This window comes from Carassius gibelio, chromosome A7, assembly GCF_023724105.1.
Source record: "Carassius gibelio isolate Cgi1373 ecotype wild population from Czech Republic chromosome A7, carGib1.2-hapl.c, whole genome shotgun sequence".
In the NCBI taxonomy this organism is placed as follows: Eukaryota; Metazoa; Chordata; class Actinopteri; order Cypriniformes; family Cyprinidae; genus Carassius; species Carassius gibelio.
In genome coordinates this window covers 26145278-26169053 of record NC_068377.1, presented here as the reverse complement: position 1 = coordinate 26169053, position 23776 = coordinate 26145278, and the positions used below count along the sequence as shown (strand labels likewise).

Here is a 23776-nt window from a genome sequence, read left to right as displayed (position 1 = left end):
TTTGAATCCCCAGCAGGCCCTTTGTGTTGTGTACTGTACGGCTTGTTGTGAGTTGAGCTGGAAAAGGAATACTAAGCGAAGCTTAACGGTCCTTTTTTTAAAAAAAAACGTTTTTAAGTTTTATTTAAACAAGATCTCTCCCGTATTCGCCATGGAAATGAATGCTTTGGTGAGTATGTGATGCAGAAACATGTTTTTGATTTAGGTTTCGCTAGCTTAAATTGCTAATAGTGGTGATGAAATGGCGTTTAGGAAGATTCCTAATTTTTAACTGCCTTTTCTCATACAGCGCAATGCAAACAATCCTGTTTTTATCGGTGGCAAAGGCGGGCCTGTAAACGGCGCAGCGAGGAGGCCTGTGTTTGGCGAATTGTCAAACTTTACACACAAACCCGTTCAGACTAAGGTGCGTGTCTTTATTTGCCGCTATGCAACGTGCGCATTTGAACAGCATGTTACATATCGCTCTTTCCTCTCTGCTTTTCAGAATGTGAAACCCGTGCTGTCTGTCAAACCAACTGCCCAGCCAGCTGTTGTTCAACCCAGACGTGCCCAGGTACAACTCGAGATCCCCCAGGCTGTCCCAGCGCTGCCCCCTGCTCAAGCTGATGTGAGCATGAAGGAAGAAGAACTGTGTCAAGCCTTTTCCAACACTCTCTTTCCAGTCGAAGACATCGATGAAGGGGACACTGACATGCCCCAGCTGTGTCCTGAATATGTGAAGGACATCTATGCGTATCTGCAAAGCCTTGAGGTACTTGCACGTTATAATGTAACCTCTTCATTTGACCTTCATGCTTCCTACAGCTGCTGTCCTCTTGTTCCAGAGTAAGCAGTCCGTTCGTCCTCGTTACATGCGAGGTTATGATATCAATGGACGGATGCGCGCTCTCCTGGTTGACTGGCTGATTCAGGTGCACTCGAGATTTCAGCTCCTGCAGGAAACCTTGTACATGACTGTAGCCATCCTTGATCGCTTTCTCCAGGTACAAGTTATTCCAAAAGGAGTTGCGCTTTACAAGTTTCCATTTGTTAGTATTAGCTAGCATGAACTAGCTAATACTAACAATATACCAGCATTTATTTGTCAACCCCATAGCATGCGTAGGTTTAATGTTAAGGTTTTATTTTTACTTTATTTTTTTTTTATTTTATTTTTTTCTCCTTTCAGGTCCAGCCTGTGACCCGTAAGAAGCTTCAGCTAGTGGGTGTTACCGCAATGCTGATTGCTTGTAAATACGAGGAAATGTACGTGCCAATGGTTGGGGACTTTGCCTACATTGCAGATGGTGCCTTCACAAAAGCCCAGATCCGAGAGATGGAGATGCTGATTCTCAGTGAGCTGAACTTTGAGCTCGGACGTCCTCTGCCCCTGCACTTTCTGCGGAGGGCTTCAAAGGCTGGGAATGTAAGTTCAGGTGTTATGATCCCTGATTGGTTTGGCTGATTTGTTGGGTTCAGATGTTTAGAGACCTCTTTGCCTTGTTTACCTTTCAGGCGGATGCTGAGAAGCACACCCTGGCAAAATATTTCCTTGAACTGATGCTACTTGACTATGACATGGTCCACTTTAACCCTTCGGAGTCCGCAGCTGCTGCTCTGTGCCTCTCACAGCTTGTACTTGATGGACAAAAATGGGTAAGGTGGTGTTTAATTTTTTCTTTTTTCTTCCAGTATCTGCACCCATTCCTCAATTTCTATTTTTTTTTTTATATATATAAAAAGTCACCAACCCAGCAACACTACTCTACATATGATGAGGCCCACCTGAAGCCTATCATGCAGCATATTGCCAAAAATGTGGTTATGGTCAATGAAGGGCTCTCAAAGCATGTGGTAAGCACTTTAATACTTGGGCATGGGGGTTTGGTTCTACTGAATGTTCTGAAGTTGTCCATCTTTTACAGACCGTGAGAAAGAAATACTCCAGCAGTAGACTCATGAAGATCAGCCTTCTTCCCCAGTTGAAGTCCTCTCTTGTGAAGGATCTGGCTGCTCCCCTGCTGTCCAGATCTTGAGAATTTCTATGTGGGAATGGACACTAAAACCTGCACTTTATTTTGTTTACGCCATATTGGGAGATGGACCGCTGCTTTTTAAACTGATGTACATATTGGTTCATTTGTATAAATGTTTCTACTTTTTTTTATAAAGATTAAATTTTTAACCTGAGGGTTTAAATTGTTTTTTTACTGTTATTAAAAGTCCTGGAGCTGTTTGTTGTACCTCGTAGTTAGAGTTGTTCCGATTCCGATACTAGTATCGGAAATATCTCCGATACCACAACAAATTCTGGCATCGGCATCGGCGAGTACATGAACCCATATACCGATCCGATACCATTTTCTTAAAAAAGACCTAGTTATGACCGCAAGCTTTGCCTAACCGCTGCACGGTTCTTCTTCGCTGCTCAAAATGCATTGAAAACACAGGAAGTTGTGCTGTGTTGCCACAAGCAACCCCTGTTTAGAGCAGCGAAGAAGAAATGAAAACGCGTTAGCAGCCCTTATCTATATATGACTGGATCACTCATCACATTCTAAACTGCCAAAACACAGTGAAGCCGCTACTATATTATAGATCAGTGGTTAGCAGTATGTCTCTGTAGTACCGGTAGTTACAGACTCTCGAGTATATTCAGTACCGGCAACTGCGTTCAGTCGCTTCCGTGTAAGTCAAAACGCAGGGCTCCAGACAGTAGCCGAATATATAGTGTCTGTGAATATTAAACTGCAAAATACTATTTAAATATTACTCCCGCAAAATCTACATCTCTGTGGGTGACTGGCACAGATGCGCGAGAGCTCGCTGTTTTGTAGTCTCTGCTGTGTGTCATGAGGACACGAACGCATAAACCGTCACTTCATGAGAATTTACCGTTTCATTTGAGAATACTGTCATATCATAAACACAGACACTCAAAGATCTTCATGGCAGCCCATTAAAATAAATGTTTGGTTTACATGAGTAAATTGACAATATATAAAGCTACTGTTGTAGCCTACAGTAATAATAATACATCTCTATAATAATAATAATTATGCCTAGATGGTTGCTTGTTTTTTACTTGTTTTTTACTTGTTAGAGATTATCTGATTAATAGATCTTTTTTTATATTCCTAGACTTATTTGTTGCAGTTTTTTTATACAGTTATATTGTAAAACTTAAATACCTTTTTTAGTTTGCGGTGTTAGATTTTTGGCTGCATTTGAAGTTCTTTTTTGCATAAGAAAATAAATAATACTGTCAAATTCATGTTAGATAATAAAAATACTGTAATAAATACAGTAGTTCACCATGTATTTGTTCATGTTTTATTGAGGGATCTGTCTGAAGCACACCATAAAAAAATTCTAGCAATTTACACAGGGCTAGTAGTATATACAGCTGTATATACAGATATACACCCAGGTATCGGATCAGTACTCGGTATCGGCCGATACCCTGAGCCCAGGTATCGGAATCGGTATCGGGAAGAGAAAAAGGGTATCGGAACATCTCTACTCGTAGTGGACACATTAAAGCTTAAATTCAATTAAAATCCAAAGATTTAATACAACTTTCTGGCTTGTGTTGATTCTAAGGACATGTCCACAAGTACATGGGTATTTTTATGTGGGGTTTTTATTTTTCTAGAAGTCTTCCACTAAAGCATGCCAACAAGTTGGTGACCTGTTCTCAACTGGAAAGCCACGTTGGCCAATCAGAAGCCTAATAAAGTTTCCAGTAGGTAGAGATCAGAGCCGTAGAGTAATAATGTGCTGATTCTGTCTTCTGATGCATGGAAAATCACTCCAGTTTAAATTTAGACCGTTTTATCTTTTGCACAATGATACATTCAGCATTATTCTGAGATCATGAACTTCAAAAGCATACAAAACATTGTTTTCAAGAGCCATAGTGCATTTTATACATTAGGGTTTCTCTAAACAAGAAATGCAATGACATGTAAAATGGTCCTTAGCAGCAAAACATTCCCCACTAAAACCATTGATCTGGATATGACTTGATGAAATTGAAAAAAAAAAAAACTTAATTTACAACTAAAATCTATCCGTTTCAAAAGCAAAATAAAAAAGCTTGTTCCCACATAAAATGGCTACTTCATCTCTTCAAGTGAATTAAGATCACCTTAAATATCAATGACAGACGAATAAACCACATCAGAAATAAACAGCAGAATGCTATAATATAAATACAATAAATAGTTTTGATCAGTGCCCTGGAGAAGTTTCGTGTCCCACCAGCATCTGCCCTCATGGCCCCAAGTGACACCAGAACACAGAGCTTATGAGGAGTTTGACCACAGCCATAGTACACCTCGCTATTTCCTCCTTTCTCCCTGCTTTTTTTGTCCTTCTTCATCTAACAAGTCCGCAGAGGTTCAAGTCCGGTGCCCTCTTTAAAGGCAGAAGAGCTTAGATCTTAGTCACATAGTTGTTTGGGAAAAGGCCTTGTTTACCTCTCAGCCTCCCTGTCCACCATCCAGAGACATCTAGACAAACATTAATGGTCAGATATTATAATTACTATGTTCTGTCACAATGCAAACATTTATATTACGTAAAACTAGCATTTTGAACCCTCTAACCTTCTTTAACGATGTCAATGATGTCATCTGCGTTGAAACTGAGCTCGTCTGTGTCTTGGGCGTCGTAGGCATAAAGAGCTTTACACTGAGGTCCCTGGGGCTTCGGTTTGGGGGCTGGTTTGGGACGACCACCTCCTGGAGCGGGCCTGTCTGTGGACTGTCTGTGGGCCCTTGGAAAAAAGCACAGAGAACATGAACTGATGGAGTTGCATGTGATGTTTCTAACACTTCAGCAACCACAGGGACATGCTTCTACGAGTGCAGGTAAGTATGAAGTCAACTAGGCTCTTAAAGCACCATATTAGCTGCTGTTACAGGGTTAGCTGTCTGATTCTGTGGTGTTAGTTCATGTGTTCCCCACTAGATGGCGACAGGTTCACATCGTGTACAAATACACTTCTTCATTCAGTCGATCCTCCACCTTACTTTAAAGCCCAGATTTGTTTTTATTTTTATTTTTTCAGCTGTTGCGATGGAAGGTAATTTGTAAGCCCTTCAGTTTTCATGATGCTCGGCCCTCATCATGACTACAACAGGGAAAATGTTAGAAAATGCCCAACCCAAAGTCCCTAACCTTGGTGAAGTTCAAGGAAAAAACAGTCTCTCATATAATTAGATATTCACAATCTGAACTCTATTCAATAACATAAACTACCGTTCAAAAGTTCGAGGTCGAGTAAGGTTTATTTTATTTTATATTTCTGTTCAACAAGAACACATTGAATTGATCAAAAGAGACAGTAAACACTGTCCATGTTACAAAGAAATCCTAGTTTAATCAAATGCTGTCCTTCAATCACAGTTTTCACAAAAAATATTAAACATCAAAACTGTTTTCAACACTGAGAACAATGAACGCTTCTTGAATACCATATCAGCATATTAGAATGATTTCTTGAAGGATCACGTGACACTGAAGACTGGAGTAATGGCCATTAAATAAGATTCTAAACGCAATTCTGCTGGTTTATTTTAATTTTGATCAAATAAAGGCATACCGCTACACTTCTGAACAGTAGTGTAAAATGTATCAAATGTGATAAGGAAATGGAAATCCAAAATGAGAGCGAGAGGATACAATAGTTTATTTGAAGTTGGGCATCTCTGGTGTTGATCTATTGCTATTCCACAACCACTGAACCACAACCACTGCCACCTAACAGAAACTACACACATGCTCAGACTCACATTCCTCCATTGTCAGATGGTTGTTGATTTCTGCTACGGTAAAGAGATACATGCATGTTACATTCAAATGCAGTTCACTGTTTTGTTTGCATGGATAATGTCTGGGGATCAGTGCCAGCCATGCGTCTAGCAATTAGCTAAATGTTTATCTTCAATAAAACATGTGTTGTTAGCTATTTCATTTCAGTTGTGTGTGTGCATGCTGTGTGCTCTCACCCTGCGGCCCCTTGGTCTGGTACTTTGAGGAAATCCAGGTTGGTTTGCTGGGGTGCACGTCTGCTACCTCTGTCCTTGAGCTGACTGACATTAGTAGGCAAGAATGGACGGTCTGTGTTTCCAGATGTTGGCCTCGGATTGCTGTGATGTTGCGAATTTCTCTGATTGGCAGTGTGGTTTGCGTTCTTTAGCCCTCCATTCTGGTGAGCAACTGCTGGGAGACACACAAGCTTAAGAACTTTTCAACAAATGTGCATTGACTGAGGTCATGAGAAGATTAGGAAAGTCAATGTCAGAGGGTTTCTGTACCTGGCGGGCCGGGTGCGACTCGTGTTGGGGTGTGGTGGTGCGTCCTGGACATGCTGGGAAGGCTTTGAGTGATGTCCTTCTTAGTTGGACCTGAACGATTGAATTTGGGTGCAGGAGATCTTGTATGAATAACAAATAACATTCATTTAAATGATATTAAATGAATTTCTCGAGTCATCACTCACGTGAATTTTTGGGCAAACCCGGTCCGATGCTGACCTGCAGCATTTTGTTTGAGGGTCGCAGCACGGCTACATCCCCTTGACCTTGGTTGAACTGCACTTGTCTGGACCCTCCGGCGTTCCAGGGTCCCCATCCTTCCTTCTTCAGTTTCATTTCAAGCCTGCAAGTCCAATCATAGACATTCATCAGTGTACAGTGGCCCAAATAAGTATAATGTATAAGGTTGAATGTCACTGCATTAAATATTAAAAAAACTAAACGAAACGGAAAACAATTATTTAGAATCTAAAGATAATGTCTTCATCTTTTCCCTTCTTAATTAATTATAAAGTCATGGCTTTGCTGTAACTGTAGCTGCATGTGAAATATATTTCAGCCTACGTGGTGCTAAATTTGAGAGGTAGTTTCTTCTGTGTTCTCTCTTCATATCGTTGTGCCAGTAAACTGATGAACTCCGTCTTGAAAACACACTCCAGCAGGCTGTCATACTCCTCCTCGTGCAGGATCATGAAGTCATCCTGCATTGTGCTGGAGGGGAGATACATGTCTGTTAAAGACCAGCAATAGCTACATTTGTTTGATCATTCAACATGAGAACAGTCTTTTATTTCAGATTGCACGCATTGAGGCACTTTTGGGGGCTTCCATAGACACACGTTGTCGGGTCACAAAAATAGTGACTGTTGAAGTTTGCACTGTATCTGGGACCCATACAGAGATGCCCTGCTTCACCTATTAAACTTAAGTCCATTCTAATGAGTTTTTTACAAGGTGTACTTTCCCTTTCTAACAACACCTGGTTCACATTATTGACAACCCCCAACTCCAAAACCAAAATATGCAAGGTTGTCGGGGGCTGGTACCTCATCCTGGGTCCTTAATTTGTTAGGTCAGTAATCTAGGCTCCTTTGAGTTCTTTTGAGTTTTGTATATAACAGATTTCGATTCAACAGATTCAACATTTGTTAAGTAACACAGCGCAGACGATGGCTCTAACAACCAGACTGGGCCTTTGATGTCTGGACAGATGCAGGTGGTTATGCAAGGCATTTTCGGGACTGCATATTGTGAACTTTTTTACAAATGGAAGGGAAGTTGCAGCCATTTGGCTCCTTGTGGCCTAATATACAGGTTTTTACAGTTCCTATTCAAATGACTGAAAAAGTGTGCCGTTTCACCTCAAGTTTTGTTGTAACTTGCCATTACCTTTAGATGAACTGACCGAGCTTGTACACTGACCTACCTTAAAGAAACAGCCATTATCTTCTCTACGTCAATTCTGCGCTTCAGGACCTCTTTCACCGTCCCTTTCTCTGGCCCCTGCTTTACTTTTTCTCTACCAATCAGGTAGACGGATTTAGGGGTGAGGATCAGGTCTCTTTTGATGCTCTGAACACAAAAATACAGCTTAAGTCACCTTTACAGGCATACAGTATAGATGTTGCATGTCAGCTTGGCAAAATTTGACAACATTTTCAAAATAATCTGTGTGCTAATTTTGATAACCTCACCTTAAACCGCCTGTCGAATTTATTGACTTTGTCTGCAAAATCGATCTTCTCCCTCTTGCCCACAAACTGCCTGAGCTCAGGCCGGTCATCCATACCCAGGTAATCACCCACAAAGTTCCTGTTCAAGCTGTGCCTTCTTCTCTCCTTTCTGTTCAGCAGCAGATCAGAGGCTGGATGTGGATAGAATCAATGTGCAGTGTTATTTTCAAAAAGCTTTAGTTCTTATGCCATGTCCCGCCATTTACCAAAAAAAAAAAAAAAGAGACATCAGGAGAGTATGCTTGAAAATAAATAGGAGATGTGATTTGTGAAGAAAACAATGAGAATTGATACAAAAAAACCTGAAAAATAATTTAATTTATGTGATATAAAATGTTTTGCATTTTCATCAAATTTCCAATTTGAGGTTAATCATTTGAGATTTGGTTGACATTACATTTATTTGATCAAAAATACAGTAAAAAACTAATATTTTGAAATATTATTACAATGTAAAATAAATATTTTCTATTTTTTTAATTTTCAGCAGCCATTATTCTAGTCTTCAATGTCACATTCCTACACTTTTTTATTTATTTATTCCTTTTTAACAAAGGTTTAATCATTTTAATAATAATACTTTTGAATGAACCCAAACTTTTGCATGTCGACATTTAGACATTGTTATTAGCTATTAAATACTTGTGGTAGTGTGAAAAGTGTTTTAATAAAGTGTGTCTATTATTACTTTTAAATATAATGACAATAATTCCGCTGAAAGCAGCAGTTGAGGTCAGACTCCAAAGAAATACAGGGGAAAACCACTGAATTCCTCTTTTAACTGTGACGCATTCCACCATCTCTTAATGTTTTTGTCTTTGTATGTAAAATTTGAAATCATCTGAGGGTTGAACTCACCCTCCTCTCTCATTTGAACATATTTCTTGCGTGCGCAATATTTCCTCCAGGCTGTCTGAATGGCTCGGGCATAACCATCAAATTTGCGCTCTCTGGTCTCCTCCAGCAGGAAGAGCTGTGAACAGAATATAAGGCAGGTTGTGTAAATGAATCAATAAAAGGGGCTCATAAATTCACAGTAGACTAAACATCAGATCCTGTTTTGTTCAAATAAATGAAAAAAGAAACTCTGTTCATCAAAGAATCTTAGAAAAAAGTATCTTGGTTTACCCCCCCCAAAAAAAATAAAATAAATAAATAAATAAAAATACAACATTAAGCAGCCCAACAGTGAAACATGCATAACATGAATAAATATATTATAAAATAGAAAATAGCTATGTTAAATAATGATATAATGTAATACTGCATTTAAATCAAATAGAACCTGGGTGAGGATAAGAAACCTTGTTCAAAAGCACTAAGAACATCTTTCCGCTCCAAAATTTGAATGGTAGTGTATGGAGGGTTTAAATAGCTTAAAATAATGTATATTGAAATAATATCACAATATCAAAATAGCAACCACATTAAAAATCATTTGCTTTCCTTCCCTTGTCTTTTTAAGGTTAAATGTGGCCTAGACATTGTTTCTTGACCTGGCTGGTGAGATTCATCCCATCATGTCTCACACAAACACTGTCAGTCTCACCTTCATCAGCTCTAACAGGGTTTAAAGAGTTCATTCTGGCAGAGCGACTACTGCACGCACACTCTCTCTCAGTAAAGAAATTCCTGTAGTCATGAACTAATTACTCCATGTCAGCACCTTATCAAGCAGGAGTTTTGTTATTAGAGGCAGGCCAGTTCAAATCAGGGCTCTCCCATATTTAATATTACACACGCACACATAGAAAAGGCCACGTTTTAACACCTATGTGCCAAAGTCACGCATCTCTGGATAATCTGGTGCATTCATGCTGAGCCACAGAGCCGCTTTCTGTGAGTCTATGTATACGTGTGTACATCTAAATGTCAACAGTGAGATCACAGCACATCCACAAGCAGTGCTTTCATAAGAAATCCCCCCAAAAAAAGCGCTGTGGAAAAAGCAAAGCTGTCTTGGACACAACAGAAGCAGCTTTGCCACAGCACTGCAGTTGTGTATCAGATCCAGAGTAATGTTGACCTAACAGTGCTGACGTGGGACCGACCCAGTGTCCCTCCTCCTTCCCTGCTGACTGCCCACTATTCATCAGCACTCTGAGCTGAGCTGATGTCTGCGAGACAAAGGCAGACTTTTACACTTCACCTCTCTCCTGCCTTTACAGCACAACTCAAATGTTAAATCTAGACCAAAGCAAGAAACAGTGTTCTACGTGCTGCTAAAAGGGAAGCTTGTGTCAGCTGCTGCTGGTGCATATTGTCACTTATATTATGTTTCCTCTTTAAACATTTCAAAATTGACTTGAGAAGTGAAACTATGTACTAGGCACTGATTTTTCTTTCTCCATTCTGTCACCACTGGAGTTTGGGTTCCTCACATCAGTCAGCTTTAGGTTGCTTAGTTGGGGACACAATTTCTGGCAATATTGTTGACTTGATTCCACAGACACTATTGGAAGAGAACTGAACTGAGCTGGATGAGGACATCACTGAATCAATTATGACCTGACGTTAACTGAAAAACTGAATATAAATAAAGGTGACTTGACTTGACTGATATATTTAAACAGTATACGCATCATTACATTATAACAAAAAAAAAAAAAATTCAAAAGTGCCATTTGCACAACTGTTTTTATTTTTGATTTTTAAAGAAAGTATTATTAAACTGATCAAAAGTGACAGTAAAGGCATTTATAATATGAAAAAATATTTTTAAATAAATGCTGTTCTTTTGAATGTTCTATGCATGAAATCACAAGTTTCCACAAAAAAATAAAGTAGCACAATTTTCAACTTGTATAATAATATAATTCTATTAAAAAACCCAGGATATTAGAATGACTCATGAAAGCAAGAGTAAAACATCCAGAATAAAAGAGGTTTGGTTTTAAATGATAAAACTTCAGTCGAACTGTTCAATATTAGGACACTTTCTGGCTGTCAAACATATGGTCACATTAGCCTGTGTTCGATTCACTTTCATTCAGATGCATACGTGAATGTAGGAGAGCTGGAGAATTTGGTGAATTCTGTCATGTGAAGTCTTGTAGTGAGAAGATGTTTGACTAACAGAGGATACTGACTCTTCAAAGAGGAGCAGACATTGTATTTGAAATGTACTACTACTTGTTAAGATAACTTTATATTTATTAAAACAGACTTGATATCATATTCTGTTGCTGAAAAATATTTTCAATGAACTTGTCCAAACTTGTCCCATCATACCGATTCAGGGGCTTTGATGAAGATTTTGGTATGTCCGAGCTGATACTGGTCTTGGTCCATGTTTACAGAGCGCAGGAGATGCATCACGCCCTGCCTCTCATCCCCGCGCCACGTCGGCCACGACTCCCTCGTCAAAATGGCATACCTGAAACAGAGAGAACACGAGGAAGTTTTCACCATCTGGAGAATGAACTCATATATTTGAGTAAAGTATGCATTTTTCATTCATGCAAGAGTATAAAATGCTCAGCTGAAAGTGGAGCCTTGTGTAAATAAACTCTATGAAGTGTGTGTGTGTGTGTGTGTGTGTGTGTGTAAGATAAACACTGAGAGGGTAGAGTAAAAAATAACTCTAAAACAAACAAGACGTTTAATATTAACACACCGAGGGATGATTCAGGTTTTTACTTTTATGTGAAAAGTTAACAACCCAATGAAGCATGTGAAGTAATTGGTGTCATCATGGAAAAAATGAGACCCTTAAACCAACACAATGTCAGGGAAGAACGCACAGAAGAAACTGCCTAACTATTGGCCCAAAACTAAAGATGAACCAAAATCTATCAACATATCGTTTCTTGTGAAAATGTGGTGTCTTCTCACTGGATGACAAAACTGTAGCAGCAGATGTGACCATATGCTCTCATTTCATGATGTTGTATGAAGAGCTCACTGTCAGGCCGTGAGGATGAATTTTAAACGGTCTGTACCTGTTCAAAAACTTGCGGAAGAATCTTCTGTAAGCATAGCCGGCACGTCTAACTCTGATATTCTCCTTCAGACCCAGATACTCCACCTGGTGCTTCACTCTAGAGAGAGAGGAAGCAAGCAAGGAAGGAAGGTTAATATTTACAGCATTTCTGGTGGTTTCCCCTTCAGCCTTACCAAAATAAATGACCCAATACAAGCAAATCCAATGGTGACAAATTCTGAGAATGAGCTGAGGGCTAATTATACTGGCTAACAAGAACAATCCTCGCAAACCCTCATAACAGGAAGACCATTAGAGTCTGAACAATACCATGCACAGGATCAGAACATTTCATTCCACGTTTCGTTCCAAAAACACTGTGGCGGAAGAGGAAAAAGGCAGGAAAAGTAAACAATCAAAAAAAGGGTGAAAGAACTGCAGAGACAAAGGACAACCATGGTGGGAAATATAATCAGAATCCTTTTGTTGCTACTTTCCATTTCAGTTTTCCATTTTGAGTTACAATACCCTTCAAAAATGCAGTATTTCAGTTTTTTTTTTTTCAACAAGGATACAATAAATTTAAATCAAAAGCAACAGTGAATACATTTACAATGTTGCACAAGATTTCTATTTCAAATAAATGCTGTTCTTCTGAAATTTGTGCTATTAAAAAAAAGTTTTCACAAAAATGTTAGGCAGCACAACTGTTTAGATAATAATAATAAATGATTCTTGAGCACCACTTCAGCATATTAGTCATGTGACACTGGAGACTTGAGTAATGGCTTAGATTTTTCTAATAGAATACTTCTATGATTTACATAAAACATGAAAAACAAGCTCAGATGTCTCATTAAAGGCAAAAGCTAATAAGTGAGTTAGTTTTGCTCACATAGCATTGTTTTTGTTTTATATATATATATATATATATATATATATATATATATATATATATATATATATATATATATATATATATATATATATATATATATATATATATATACACACACATTTTTTTTTTTTTTTACTTTAACATCAATAAATGTCCAATTTTTTTTTTTTACTTTAACATCAATAAATGTCCACTTTCACAAAATGTAATACTCTAAGAATAATGCTAATCAATAGCCCCTTTAAAGATGCTCAGGAAGTGCCATGACCGTAGACACTCACCGGCTCTCCTCCCAGTCTCTGGGTTTCTTGGTCTCATTGGGTTTGATACAGCGGATGTAGTGAGGTGTACACTTCATCAGGGTGCTCACCAGATCATTGGCTTGTTTCTGTCATCAGAAAAAGAGGATGTGGAAGAGTGAAAACAATTCAAACTGAAAACCACTTCATCTACACAGACAGCCAGGCAGCGTAGTATACGAGTAGAAACACAGAGAACCTACAGAGGTTCAGAGAACTGCAAAGAACCTCAACTCAGAAATGAGACTCATCAGTCTCACCTTGATTTTACTCCCTGCTGTAGTGGGTCTGCCTTTTTTCTCAGCATTAAGGTTTTCTGGGAACAGGGCACGGATGAAAGGTCTAAAAAGGAAATCAAAACAGACAGGAATGATTTGGGGATGGTAAAAAAAAAGAGAAGAACACAGTAGGAGAAATACAGACAGGAATGTTTTGAAACCAGGGTCACTTGAGTTCCCCTGAGGCACAGTGCACATTATTTCGGAGCTCAACATCACAGGGACGGTCTGAATACCTGTGAATTTTAATCTCTGGTGCTCACTGTCCATTTGTCTCACTAGATTTTACCGAGATTCAACATACTGCAGTAAAATGTATTGTTATTGGTTTCCTTGTAGTATCTGTATATGTGGACCTTGTTTAGCTCAAGTGTGCTCTTTGAGCATATTCTGTACCCAATGCCAGTTGATTATATAACAAACAAAAAAAACATAGGTGTCTACTCTTAAGGTGGTTGGGACATTAAAGGAATGTTCTGGGCTCACATAATAAGTTAAGTCCTCTTTGCAGTATCTGTAACACATTGCAGGTTCACATGCAGAAAGCAAGCTTATATTTTATGTTTTAGATTTCATTTCTCAAACAGAAAGCTTTCACGTGAGCCTGCTTTGTTTTTAAACCTCTTTATAGGGTTTAAGGTGGGAGTGGATCTTCAGGGCTACATCGGAGCAGATAAACAGGAAGCCTTGCTTTGTCACTCAATTAACAACTAAGATTTCTTTTTCTTCTGTTCTGTGCTTAGGACCTGCTGGCCGGTGCAAAGGAAGTTCCCCTGTGAACTCTGTGTGTGTGTGTGTGTGTGGTGCATATATAAGCATGCACGTGTCTAAATGCAGTCTGACAGCAGACCCCCAGAAGGCTTCTCAAAGGGCTGCAGGAGGAGTCGGTTGCACAGACGGCTTCTGAGGCCCAAAAGAGACCCAGGAGCACATAAGGGCGACGGGCACGCTCTACAAGTCCTACTCCCTTGATAGACTGAGAGGCCTTTTGGACTAGAAACAATGATAATCTCCTGCACACTTCTATCCAAGATTTACATATATTAAGATCTTCAAGTGCTCTGAGAGTCAGCTTCAAGCAGAGATCACAGCCTGGCTGATTTTTTATGATGGAAGAAGAGTGGCACTTACATTTCACTGCTCTGCATCAGCTCGATCAGGTCAGTGAACAGCACGTCCCTGTTCCTCTCACAGAAACCCTCTGCATCATAAGACACCTGGACACACATAAGAGGTCATTTAAAAAGCTGTGTGTGCTGGACTGAGTTAGAAACTCAAGTCATTGTTTTTTTGCCAACAGATGCTCAGATCAATGTCAGTTCAACCAACCAATCACTTACACGTAACTTACAATCTGTGTCTATACATCTGGGTAAGTAATGAAACCTCAGAAAATGACAATTCATAAATAAATAAATAAATGTTTCATTCCGATCTGGACCTTGCTTTTATATTTATTATAATCATTTATACTGTACACTTGTATTATTTCAAAATATGTATCTGACAAATCAACGCATGATGTTATTATTATTTTTTTGTTTACAAATAATTTTGAGACTTAATATTCTCCATCGTAATTTTACTGAATAATAATAACAATAAAAATAATCATTATTTCCTTTTTATTTTCTCTTTTATTTTTCGGTTAAGGTTTTATTTAGGCTCTTGTTGCTTGTTAGTGTTTTTACCCGTTTTATTTATTTATGTGTTATGTATTTATATGCAGTCAATGCTAGAAGATGTCATTTACTTTTTTTAATCGTGGGTTTTCTTTGTCTGTAGAACATGCTTATTATAAATCTAATGGTGCAGAAAGTGGACGGGCTCCTCCGGCCTCCTCTCAGAGCACGCCTCATTGAACATGGGGTATGTGGATGGTACCACACATACTGAACTAACTCAAGTCATCAAAGAGAAAATGAGAGGCCCAGAGAGAATCAGAAAGAAAAAACTGTGAGAGAAAAGGAAAATGAGAATAACAGGCAAAAAAAAAAAATGGGTAAGAAAATTATTTAATGCAGGGAGGAGGATAAATACCTTGCCAGCATAATGGTGAATGATGAAGCCCTGGTTCCAGCTGTTAAAGTGCTCGTGATTGTTGATCTGCATGCGGAGCTTCTGCAGCATCGTCTGATCTGCACCTTCACTCTTCGCGTGCATAGTAGCACACACATCGTCCAGTATACTCATGATGCCTGGAGGATTCTGAGGAAGGACACAAAATGATAGTGAGATATTGTAGAATGCATTCATAGCATTAACAATCATTTTGAGACATCCTATTAAGCTGCTTAAAAACTGTACTGAATTATTATTTTTCACCCATCTTATTCATTTATTTATTCACTTTCATTCTTTAAAAAAAATATTCTAACCAGTGAAGCATCTTAATCTGTATTTTAAGTATGAAAGGTGGCATACGAACAAAATATTTCATCAGTAATAGTAATATATATAGACTTGTGTAGTAGTAGTATAGTTTTAGATGAGGGATAGCAGGCTGATTTGCAGGACATCAACTTTTACGTATTTTACCCACATGTTATACAATATTAAACATTTACAAATATGTGTCTAGTGTCTGAAACCATTTTAGACCACATTCACAGTCTTCCATCCACACAACTGGATGAAAACAATCTGACACGCACCGTGTCTGAACACACAGCTGTCTGTACTGTCAGAGAATTCAGACGTCTCTCTCTCAATCCAATGAAAGGAAACAGCTTGTAAATTTCTCACAGACAAGCATTAGCTTTTAGCAGTGACACAGAAAACCACTTTCACATATACTGTCACACTGAAATGCATGGTAAAGGTTTTCCCTTGTGAATTCCGTGGCTTTGTGTGTCTTAGTTTCTCTGTTAGTGAAGCCAATTGAATTTGGATGAATATCAAGCATTTTGAGGCCCAAAGACAGACAGTCATTGGAAGAGAAAGGAGGCTTATGTGGATAATGAGCTGAGCTAATGTTGGTTTTATTGATTTACCCACACTAGACAATGACAGATCATATCCCAATTTTGAAATGTATGTTTGATTTGCACAGTTAGTAAAACTTACTAATTTACTCTCAATGAGGTCACAGACAATCTTATTGTTGAAGTACTCTATGGGAGTCCACCGGATTCCTTCCTGTACATACTCATCCTGAAAAGGGGAAAATAACAAATTATGAAAATGATCTTTTACCAGGGTGGAGCAGAAGAATATAGTCTCTCCTGTACCGCTAGAACAAAGTTAAGGGAAAGGTGGGACTTTTACTGATTCAAGACAAAAATTCTCTGTCAAAGCAAGAACAAAAGCACAGGGGGAAAATGAAATGCTACCTGCTCAGCTTTCAGGGTCAGCTCAATGAAAATCTGCTGCAGTTTTTCATTCACAAAGTTGATACAGAACTGTTCAAATCCATTTTTCTAAAAAGCAATTGAAAACAGAAAAGAGATACTGTCACTATGAACCAAAAATAACACCGTAGTGGTGACACTAAGAAACAAATAAGTTGCAAATAAGCTTTGGTGAAAATGTAACCATCACGAACAATGATTCAATTGTTATTCTTTTCAATAGCATTCAATAGCCACAGATGTTGCTCAAGAATTCAACATTTCAAGCTGAACGATTAGTTTTTTAGAGCTTTATCCAGCTTTATTCTTCTTATGAAGACAACACAGGCAGTTATCTTGCAGCTCTCAATACCAGATGCTAAACCAAGAGATTATCAGATTAGTCAAGCTCATTAATTTGTTAGCTGTTTACAAAAGCAGAGAGGAAACAATCCAGGCAATTAAAAATCATCTTTTCTCATTAGGTAGACTGGATCTTGTCAAATGCTGTGAAAGGAATCACTCCATGACGAGTAAATAAAACACTCACCTGAAAAATCTCAAAGCCATAAATATCCAACACTCCAGTGTTCAGCTCCTGAAGATCCTTAACCATGGCTTTATTGATTGACTGAAGAAAAACAGGGACCCATTCAGTGCTTATTTATTCTCAAACATCTGTTTTTACGAGGGATGTAGGTGTATATGGATTGTACCTCCACCAGGTAGTCAAAAACACGAGAGTGCAGGGCTTTGGAGAGAGCGTCACGTGTGAAACACGCCTGTTCCACATTCAGAGTCACGTCTATAGACTCGGACTTGCCACCCCACTTGCCGTCCATCTTACGGCTGGTGAGTTTTTCTTTAAGCCGATGCTGATCGATGCCCAACAGGAAGGCTGGAAATGCCAGAACTATGAGAAGGAGAGAGAACGGTTTGGTAGAGTCAGAATGATAATTGCACACAACGGTGTACACGAGTCTTCCTAAATATGTAATATACACTAGCTATTCAAATGTTTGGGTCAGTAAGATTTTTATTTTATGCTTTTGAATGTTCTTATGAAATATTATTACAATTTATAAAAACTGAATTGTGAGCAGTCATTACTCCACACTTCAGTGTCACACGATCCTTCAGAAATCATTTTAATATGCTGATTTGATGCTCGAGAAACATTTCTTATTATTTTTAAAGTTGAAATCTGCTTGAAACTACTTAGATTTTTTGATTGAAAAGTACAAAAAAAAGCATTTATGAAATGTAAAATCTAAAAACAGTATATTGTATAACATGATAAAATAAAATATAATATTTTAGATTATAATATAACTTTATTAAAACTTTTTGTGACGAGTGGGGCGGGGCCGAGAGACGTGGTAACGAGGAGTGAGGCCAGGTGTAGTGATTGGAGATGAGCTACACCTGCGACCCACCGCCGGTATCGAGTCCCACGTAGGAGATGGAAGGATATAAAACTGGAGCGACTATAGTGAAGGACGAGAGAGGACCAGGCCTTATTTTATGTTTTGGTTTTATTTGAGCGCACCAATCGTCCGTGAGGGGCTGGTGCACTGTTTTGTGTTTATTTTGAATTATTAAAATGTTATTTGATTGTCCGTCGGTTCCCGCCTCCTTCTTCCCGATGATTATGGAGTAATATTATTACACTTTTCTTTTCCAATACATCTGACTCATGTGCATTTGTTTCACTGTAGTCACAGGAGAGGCACGGGTGAGACACGAGTCATTCATTTCTGATGAACCCCGCCTCGTCAATGACTCACCTTCTGATTCAGTCCTGATAGTGATGCACTCTGTCATGCTGCTTAAGTATGGCTCATTATTCAGTTGATTGGGTGTGGCAGAATACCTATAGATGTTATCTTTAGAATTTATTTCCCAGGATGCATGAGCTCTTGCACACGATTTGGTCATAAGCTGGCAGATGAGCATTTGCGCCGCGTATGGTTTTTACATTAGCAAGCCAACACTAAGTGTATGAGAGCCACTGGCGGCAGACAGGAAGAGGGCAATGCAATAAAATAATCTACAGCACATAGTTCAAACGAGGAGTGTGCAAAACTGAGTCTATGTACATACACTCATCATTTTCTACAGCAGCATAATTTCCTGCTTCCTTGAAGCCGATGTTCCCAAGGTGAAGAATTCCTGCCACAATCTGCAGGACCATGCTGCGGTCCATCCCGGAGATACCAATCACCTCCATGGCATGCTGGGTGGGGTCAGACAGAGAAAGGAGAGGAAAGTTACAACAACAGTGTCTGCAAATATGGAAAATACTTGTCATATTTGAACAAGGAAATTCTTCACAGCTTTATAAGACTGCTAGGACAGCAGAGCTGCCTAAAAATACATACCAAGGTTTCCTGGAAGTCGTGCTTGTCGTTAATATCGTCCACCTTGTAGGAACCTGACTGATTGAGGTAAGAGTAGTAATCCAGTTTGGTGATACCCAGACTACTTTTCTGGTCTCCACTGGCTCCCTCAATTAGCTGTGAAAAATGTAATATTTTCTTCAAGTTCAGCACTTTTATGTCCCAAGGGTAGATTTTTAATAAAACCAATAAAAGTTTTAGAATTTTTGGTCACTTTACTAACTCAATGAACTCCTAAATTTCTGTCTTAAGTGTCAATTTTTCGAAATTGGGATTTACACAACACATGAAAGCTGAATAAATAAGCTTGCTATTGATGTATGGAATATTAGGATCGGTCAAATATTTGGCTGAGATACAACTATTTAAAAAACTGGAATCTGAGGGTGCAAAAAAATCTAAATACAGATAAAAATCACCTTTAAAGTTGTCCAAATGAATTCTTAGTAAAAAAATTAAGTTTGATTTATTTACAGTAGGAAATTTACTAAATATCTTCATGGAACATGATCTTTACTTAATATCCTAATGATTTTGGCATAAAATAAAAATTGATAATTTTGATCCATACAATGTTTTTTTTAATCGTCAGTAATTGCTAAAAATAAAACCCCAGTGATTTAAGACTGGTTTTGTGGTCCAGGAGTTGTGATCACGTTATCGGCTTAATTTCCAATCAAGTTTCAACTCATATACACTACCATTCAAAAGTTTGGTGACAGGATTTTTATTTATTTTAGTTTTTTTTTAAATGGATGCATTATTCAGAAAGAATCAATCAAAAAGCAAGTTTTTCATCTAAATTTTCATCAATTTTCTACAAAGATATTAAGCAGCACAATCATTTTCCACACTGATAAAGGTAAGAAATGCTACTTGTGCAGCAAATCAGCATCTTTTTTTTTCTAAAAAATAAAAATTGCTGCCTTGTTGAGCAAGAGACCTTTCAAAAACATTAAAATAAATCTTACCAACCCTTAACGTCTGAACAGTAGTCTTCCAATATTACTTAATGGTGTTTATTTCTATTTACATTAAATTAAAGTTCTGAAATTAACTCCTGGACAATGTTAGCAGACAAACGAAACAAACTAGTGAGAGTGTGAAAAGTGTTTTAGGAGTGCTTATTTTCTAAAAGCCTGCGAGGCTAAAAGTGTCCACAGTTGAAAAAGCACCAAAAAACAAAAAGTTTCCATACGAAAACTCTCCCTCTTCCAAAACACCTGAGTGGTAAACTCAGAACAACGTGACCTGCTTTTCAGAGCCAAATGGCTCTGATTTTACTGTGGTTATTCATTCGATTTTTCCCTCATAACGTGGTGTGTCACAGTGACATCTTCTGAGTGAAGTGTCTTCATTCTCACCTGGTAGAAGATGTGGAAGCTCCTCTCTCCAGGATTGCGCATCACCACACGTGATTTTTCCAGAAGGAAGTTGGAGATTTTCCCACCATCTGGCTCGCCACCGGAACTGAACTGAATCTCAAAGTATTTCCCCTGTCAGGGAAGATGGATGTTAAAAAGGCACAGATGTGATATACTGCAGGTGCTTTAAAAATAGTTGCTTTGACACACACAGACACCCTTCACTATCATTTATGTGTCTCTCTCTGATTGTTTATGTGTGCTGCAGCTGTCTACACTTCCCAGTCATGTGCAGACAAATCTGTAACGACATTACCAGCCCCTGTAGGACCCCTGAATTCATCTAGATGCTTTTTCATTCACAAAACTCTCCTATCCACGACTACACAATCCATTCGTACCACTGCTTATCCATTCTTTTTACAACAAAACTACACCAGTCCCAAGAGAACAAAAACAAGACTGAACTGTCTGCGCATAATGAAGCAGAACTGCAAGTAAATGTGGCATTCCACATATTTTGTAATGACCGTTTTGGTCTGTAAGTATTTTTAAGCACAGTACTTGCCAAGTTTAGGTCAAAGCCTCACGATAACATCATGTTCTTATTGCAGTGGCAAAACATTGTTCTTTATGTATTTAACTGGATGATTGCCCTTTTTTTTGGTTCTAGTGCAAATGTGTTCCTCTTAAATATATCCTGAGGAAAAGCTGCAGCCCAACACAAAACATATGCTATCTGTTTTCTTCGATAAAATAAATCTATGGGAGGAAGATCGGAGCTTACAAATCGACTGGAGTTGTTGTTCCTCACTGTCTTAGCATTCCCGAAGGCCTCTAAAAGAGGATTGGACTGTAGAATGATGTCTTTGACATGCTGTGTGGATATAAACAGGAAAAAGAGAGAGATTGAGAGTAATGTTGAAGTTTGGGAGAATTAGAAGTACAGAACTTGTGCTGAACTGGAACTGTTGAAATGAGATCAGTAGGTAATACCCATTTTATAGAGTGAGTTCAGGTCAAATTGGTTATCTCAATGTCAAAAAGTGACCTAAATTACCTGAATTCACCCCTCACATACATATCAACGTCGGCATGCATGCACATTTCACACAGAATTTGCACAGTGTCGTCTACATTGAGCAGCCAAGAGACAGACACACAGATGCAGAAGTTATGGGATATGCAATATCATCGCTGTTTATGACATTACACGTCCGGTGAATAAACTCCCTTCTTTAAGTCCTTATCAAATATATTTATATTTTTTAATTGCATAAAGATATTTTTAAGGATTCTGAAATTTGAAAAATCTGAAAATTGCCGATGGAACCAAATTAGAGCTGAGGGCTCGTTTGCATTTTCAACACCAGGAAAAGCACACATGGATAATTTGCATATGGACAGAGAAAGTGTAGCAACTACCGCGTAGACCACACAAGTAAAAAACAGATATACAGAGAGATGAAAAGAAAATGAAACAAAGGAGATGTACCAAACAGCAGTGACGGTCATATGATCATGAGGCGATGTGACATTCGAGAGATCAGACAAAGCATACAAAGACACGAAGTGAGGGTTATACAACAATATGCTACTTTGTTCAAGATGCCATCAAAAATACTCATCAAATCACATGTAACAGCCTGTTCACTATCAAATCATTGGATTTAATCATGGACTCTTTTTAACATGGATATTCTTTGTCTTTGATCTCGAGTAATACTGTCATTGCAGCAAAAGGAGGAAAAACCAAATTATTATTTCAAATTCATGTTTCCTCAAAATACAAACATAACAGACTTTTATACTCTATTTTATAAATGCATTAACAAACGATTAATTCAATTAGATTAATACAAACAACAAGTGTCAGTCCCCTGACTGTGAACTCACTGAGAGGGGGACACAGGACAGATCAGAAGGGGATTGTGGGGGACAGATGGCTGCTGGTGGGGTGTAAGGGATGAAAGAAAGATTGTAATAGATGGGGGAAGAGGAATAATGTCAGATGAGGCAAACTTCAACATGGATCAGGATTCTGATTAACACTTACTGTCAGATAAAGTGTTTTTTTTTTGCATTTTATCTTACTTTAGCTAATTCTGATAGTGTCTCTGCATGAACAACAGTTTTCATAACTGCTTATTCCATGAGACCCACCTGAACTCTAGGACCTCCACCTGAAACTTTGGAGATGTAGCTCATGATGTATTTTGCCGCTACCGTCTTCCCTGCTCCACTCTCACCACTTAGAAGAACATAAAAAAAAGATGACAATGATAAGCTCATTCCTGTACAAATAAATCAATTAATGAACAGCTGTCAGATATTACTGAAGAAATATACTGTATGTCTTACAAGCATAATACAGTATAAAGCTATAATGCATGTTATGTTTCTAAATTTAGCAGTGAAAGCAATGATTACAAAATAATACCAACAGCATTTAATGTTTTACTAAACAACATTTTTATGATCATAAAATCCAGACTCTACTTCTCCGACCTACAGCAGTTTAAAAACAAGAACAGGAGGGTGCCCCCTGTGTGCCCCACAGAACAATACTAAAATCTGCTCAGCAGGCTCTTAAGAGGGTCAGAGAGGGTTTAGTAGATTCTTAACCTCAATTAATACAGATTAAATATAATGGTGTTGGCGAGAGGGGAACATTTTAAGTAAATATGTTTCCACAGTATTCCATAGTGAGCTATAATCTGTAATGTGTTGATTGGTAATGGGAACACATGCTCATTTACATGTGTGAGTGCCTGAGTTTGGATCAGATTGCACGCAGAACAAAAGGTTTGTTTATGTTGACAGTAATCACTCATTTTCTTATGGGATCATATGTATACATCGGTGCTGTCTGAACAGTGAATGTTTATGCTCATCAAGGCTGCGTTTAATCAAGAATACAGTAAAAACAGCAATACAGTGAACTTCTAATTGTCAATTTTGAAAAAGATGTGCAGCTCAATATTTTTTGTTGAAACCGTAGTTTAGGATTACTCGATGAACAGAAAGTAAAAAAAAAAAAAAAAAAAAAACAGCATTGTTTTGGAGCATTATAAATGTTTACATTTCACTTCTGATCAATTTAATGCATGCTTGCTGAATTAAGAAAGAATTAAGTTGTAAAAAAAAAAAAAACATTTTGAATGGGAGTGTATAGTATATGTACCAAATACATCCAGCCAACAGGGAAGGAAAATTAGCTAAATGTTTATACAAAATTACACAAGATGA

The 23776-nt window shown here is 38.2% G+C and overlaps 2 protein-coding genes across 7 annotated transcripts in view; one reads left to right on the top strand and one right to left on the bottom strand.

The window, feature by feature from the left end:
* On the top strand, window positions 1–2172 carry LOC128016970 (G2/mitotic-specific cyclin-B2). The gene is made up of 8 exons (XM_052601985.1): window positions 1–169; window positions 290–406; window positions 488–754; window positions 828–986; window positions 1172–1408; window positions 1498–1638; window positions 1726–1836; window positions 1908–2172. Exons 1-8 carry the CDS (start codon window positions 152–154, stop codon window positions 2016–2018), a joined length of 1161 nt encoding a protein of 386 aa, XP_052457945.1. The 5' UTR covers window positions 1–151; the 3' UTR covers window positions 2019–2172.
* A 1129-nt stretch (window positions 2173–3301) lies between these two features.
* LOC128016964 (unconventional myosin-Ie) overlaps window positions 3302–23776 on the bottom strand; it is a 41680-nt gene continuing 21205 nt past the window's right edge. The window contains exons 5-29 of one of the 6 annotated variants that reach the window (XM_052601969.1): window positions 22691–22778; window positions 21315–21404; window positions 20528–20659; window positions 19146–19280; window positions 18868–19000; window positions 17481–17677; window positions 17315–17395; window positions 16768–16854; window positions 16502–16588; window positions 15476–15643; window positions 14567–14652; window positions 13418–13499; window positions 13140–13246; window positions 11980–12078; window positions 11270–11414; window positions 8897–9011; window positions 8000–8169; window positions 7732–7877; window positions 6870–7016; window positions 6491–6648; window positions 6306–6395; window positions 5997–6210; window positions 5781–5813; window positions 4593–4762; window positions 3302–4496 (exon numbers count right to left, since the gene is read on the bottom strand). In XM_052601969.1, the coding sequence (XP_052457929.1) occupies window positions 4420–4496; window positions 4593–4762; window positions 5781–5813; window positions 5997–6210; window positions 6306–6395; window positions 6491–6648; window positions 6870–7016; window positions 7732–7877; window positions 8000–8169; window positions 8897–9011; window positions 11270–11414; window positions 11980–12078; window positions 13140–13246; window positions 13418–13499; window positions 14567–14652; window positions 15476–15643; window positions 16502–16588; window positions 16768–16854; window positions 17315–17395; window positions 17481–17677; window positions 18868–19000; window positions 19146–19280; window positions 20528–20659; window positions 21315–21404; window positions 22691–22778 (3037 nt within the window). In that variant the 3' untranslated portion in view covers window positions 3302–4419. The remainder of the gene's footprint in view (window positions 4497–4592; window positions 4763–5780; window positions 5814–5996; window positions 6211–6305; window positions 6396–6490; window positions 6649–6869; window positions 7017–7731; window positions 7878–7999; window positions 8170–8896; window positions 9012–11269; window positions 11415–11979; window positions 12079–13139; window positions 13247–13417; window positions 13500–14566; window positions 14653–15475; window positions 15644–16501; window positions 16589–16767; window positions 16855–17314; window positions 17396–17480; window positions 17678–18867; window positions 19001–19145; window positions 19281–20527; window positions 20660–21314; window positions 21405–22690; window positions 22779–23776) is intronic. The other 5 variants (XM_052601971.1, XM_052601970.1, XM_052601972.1 and 2 more) reach the window with 5 other exon arrangements.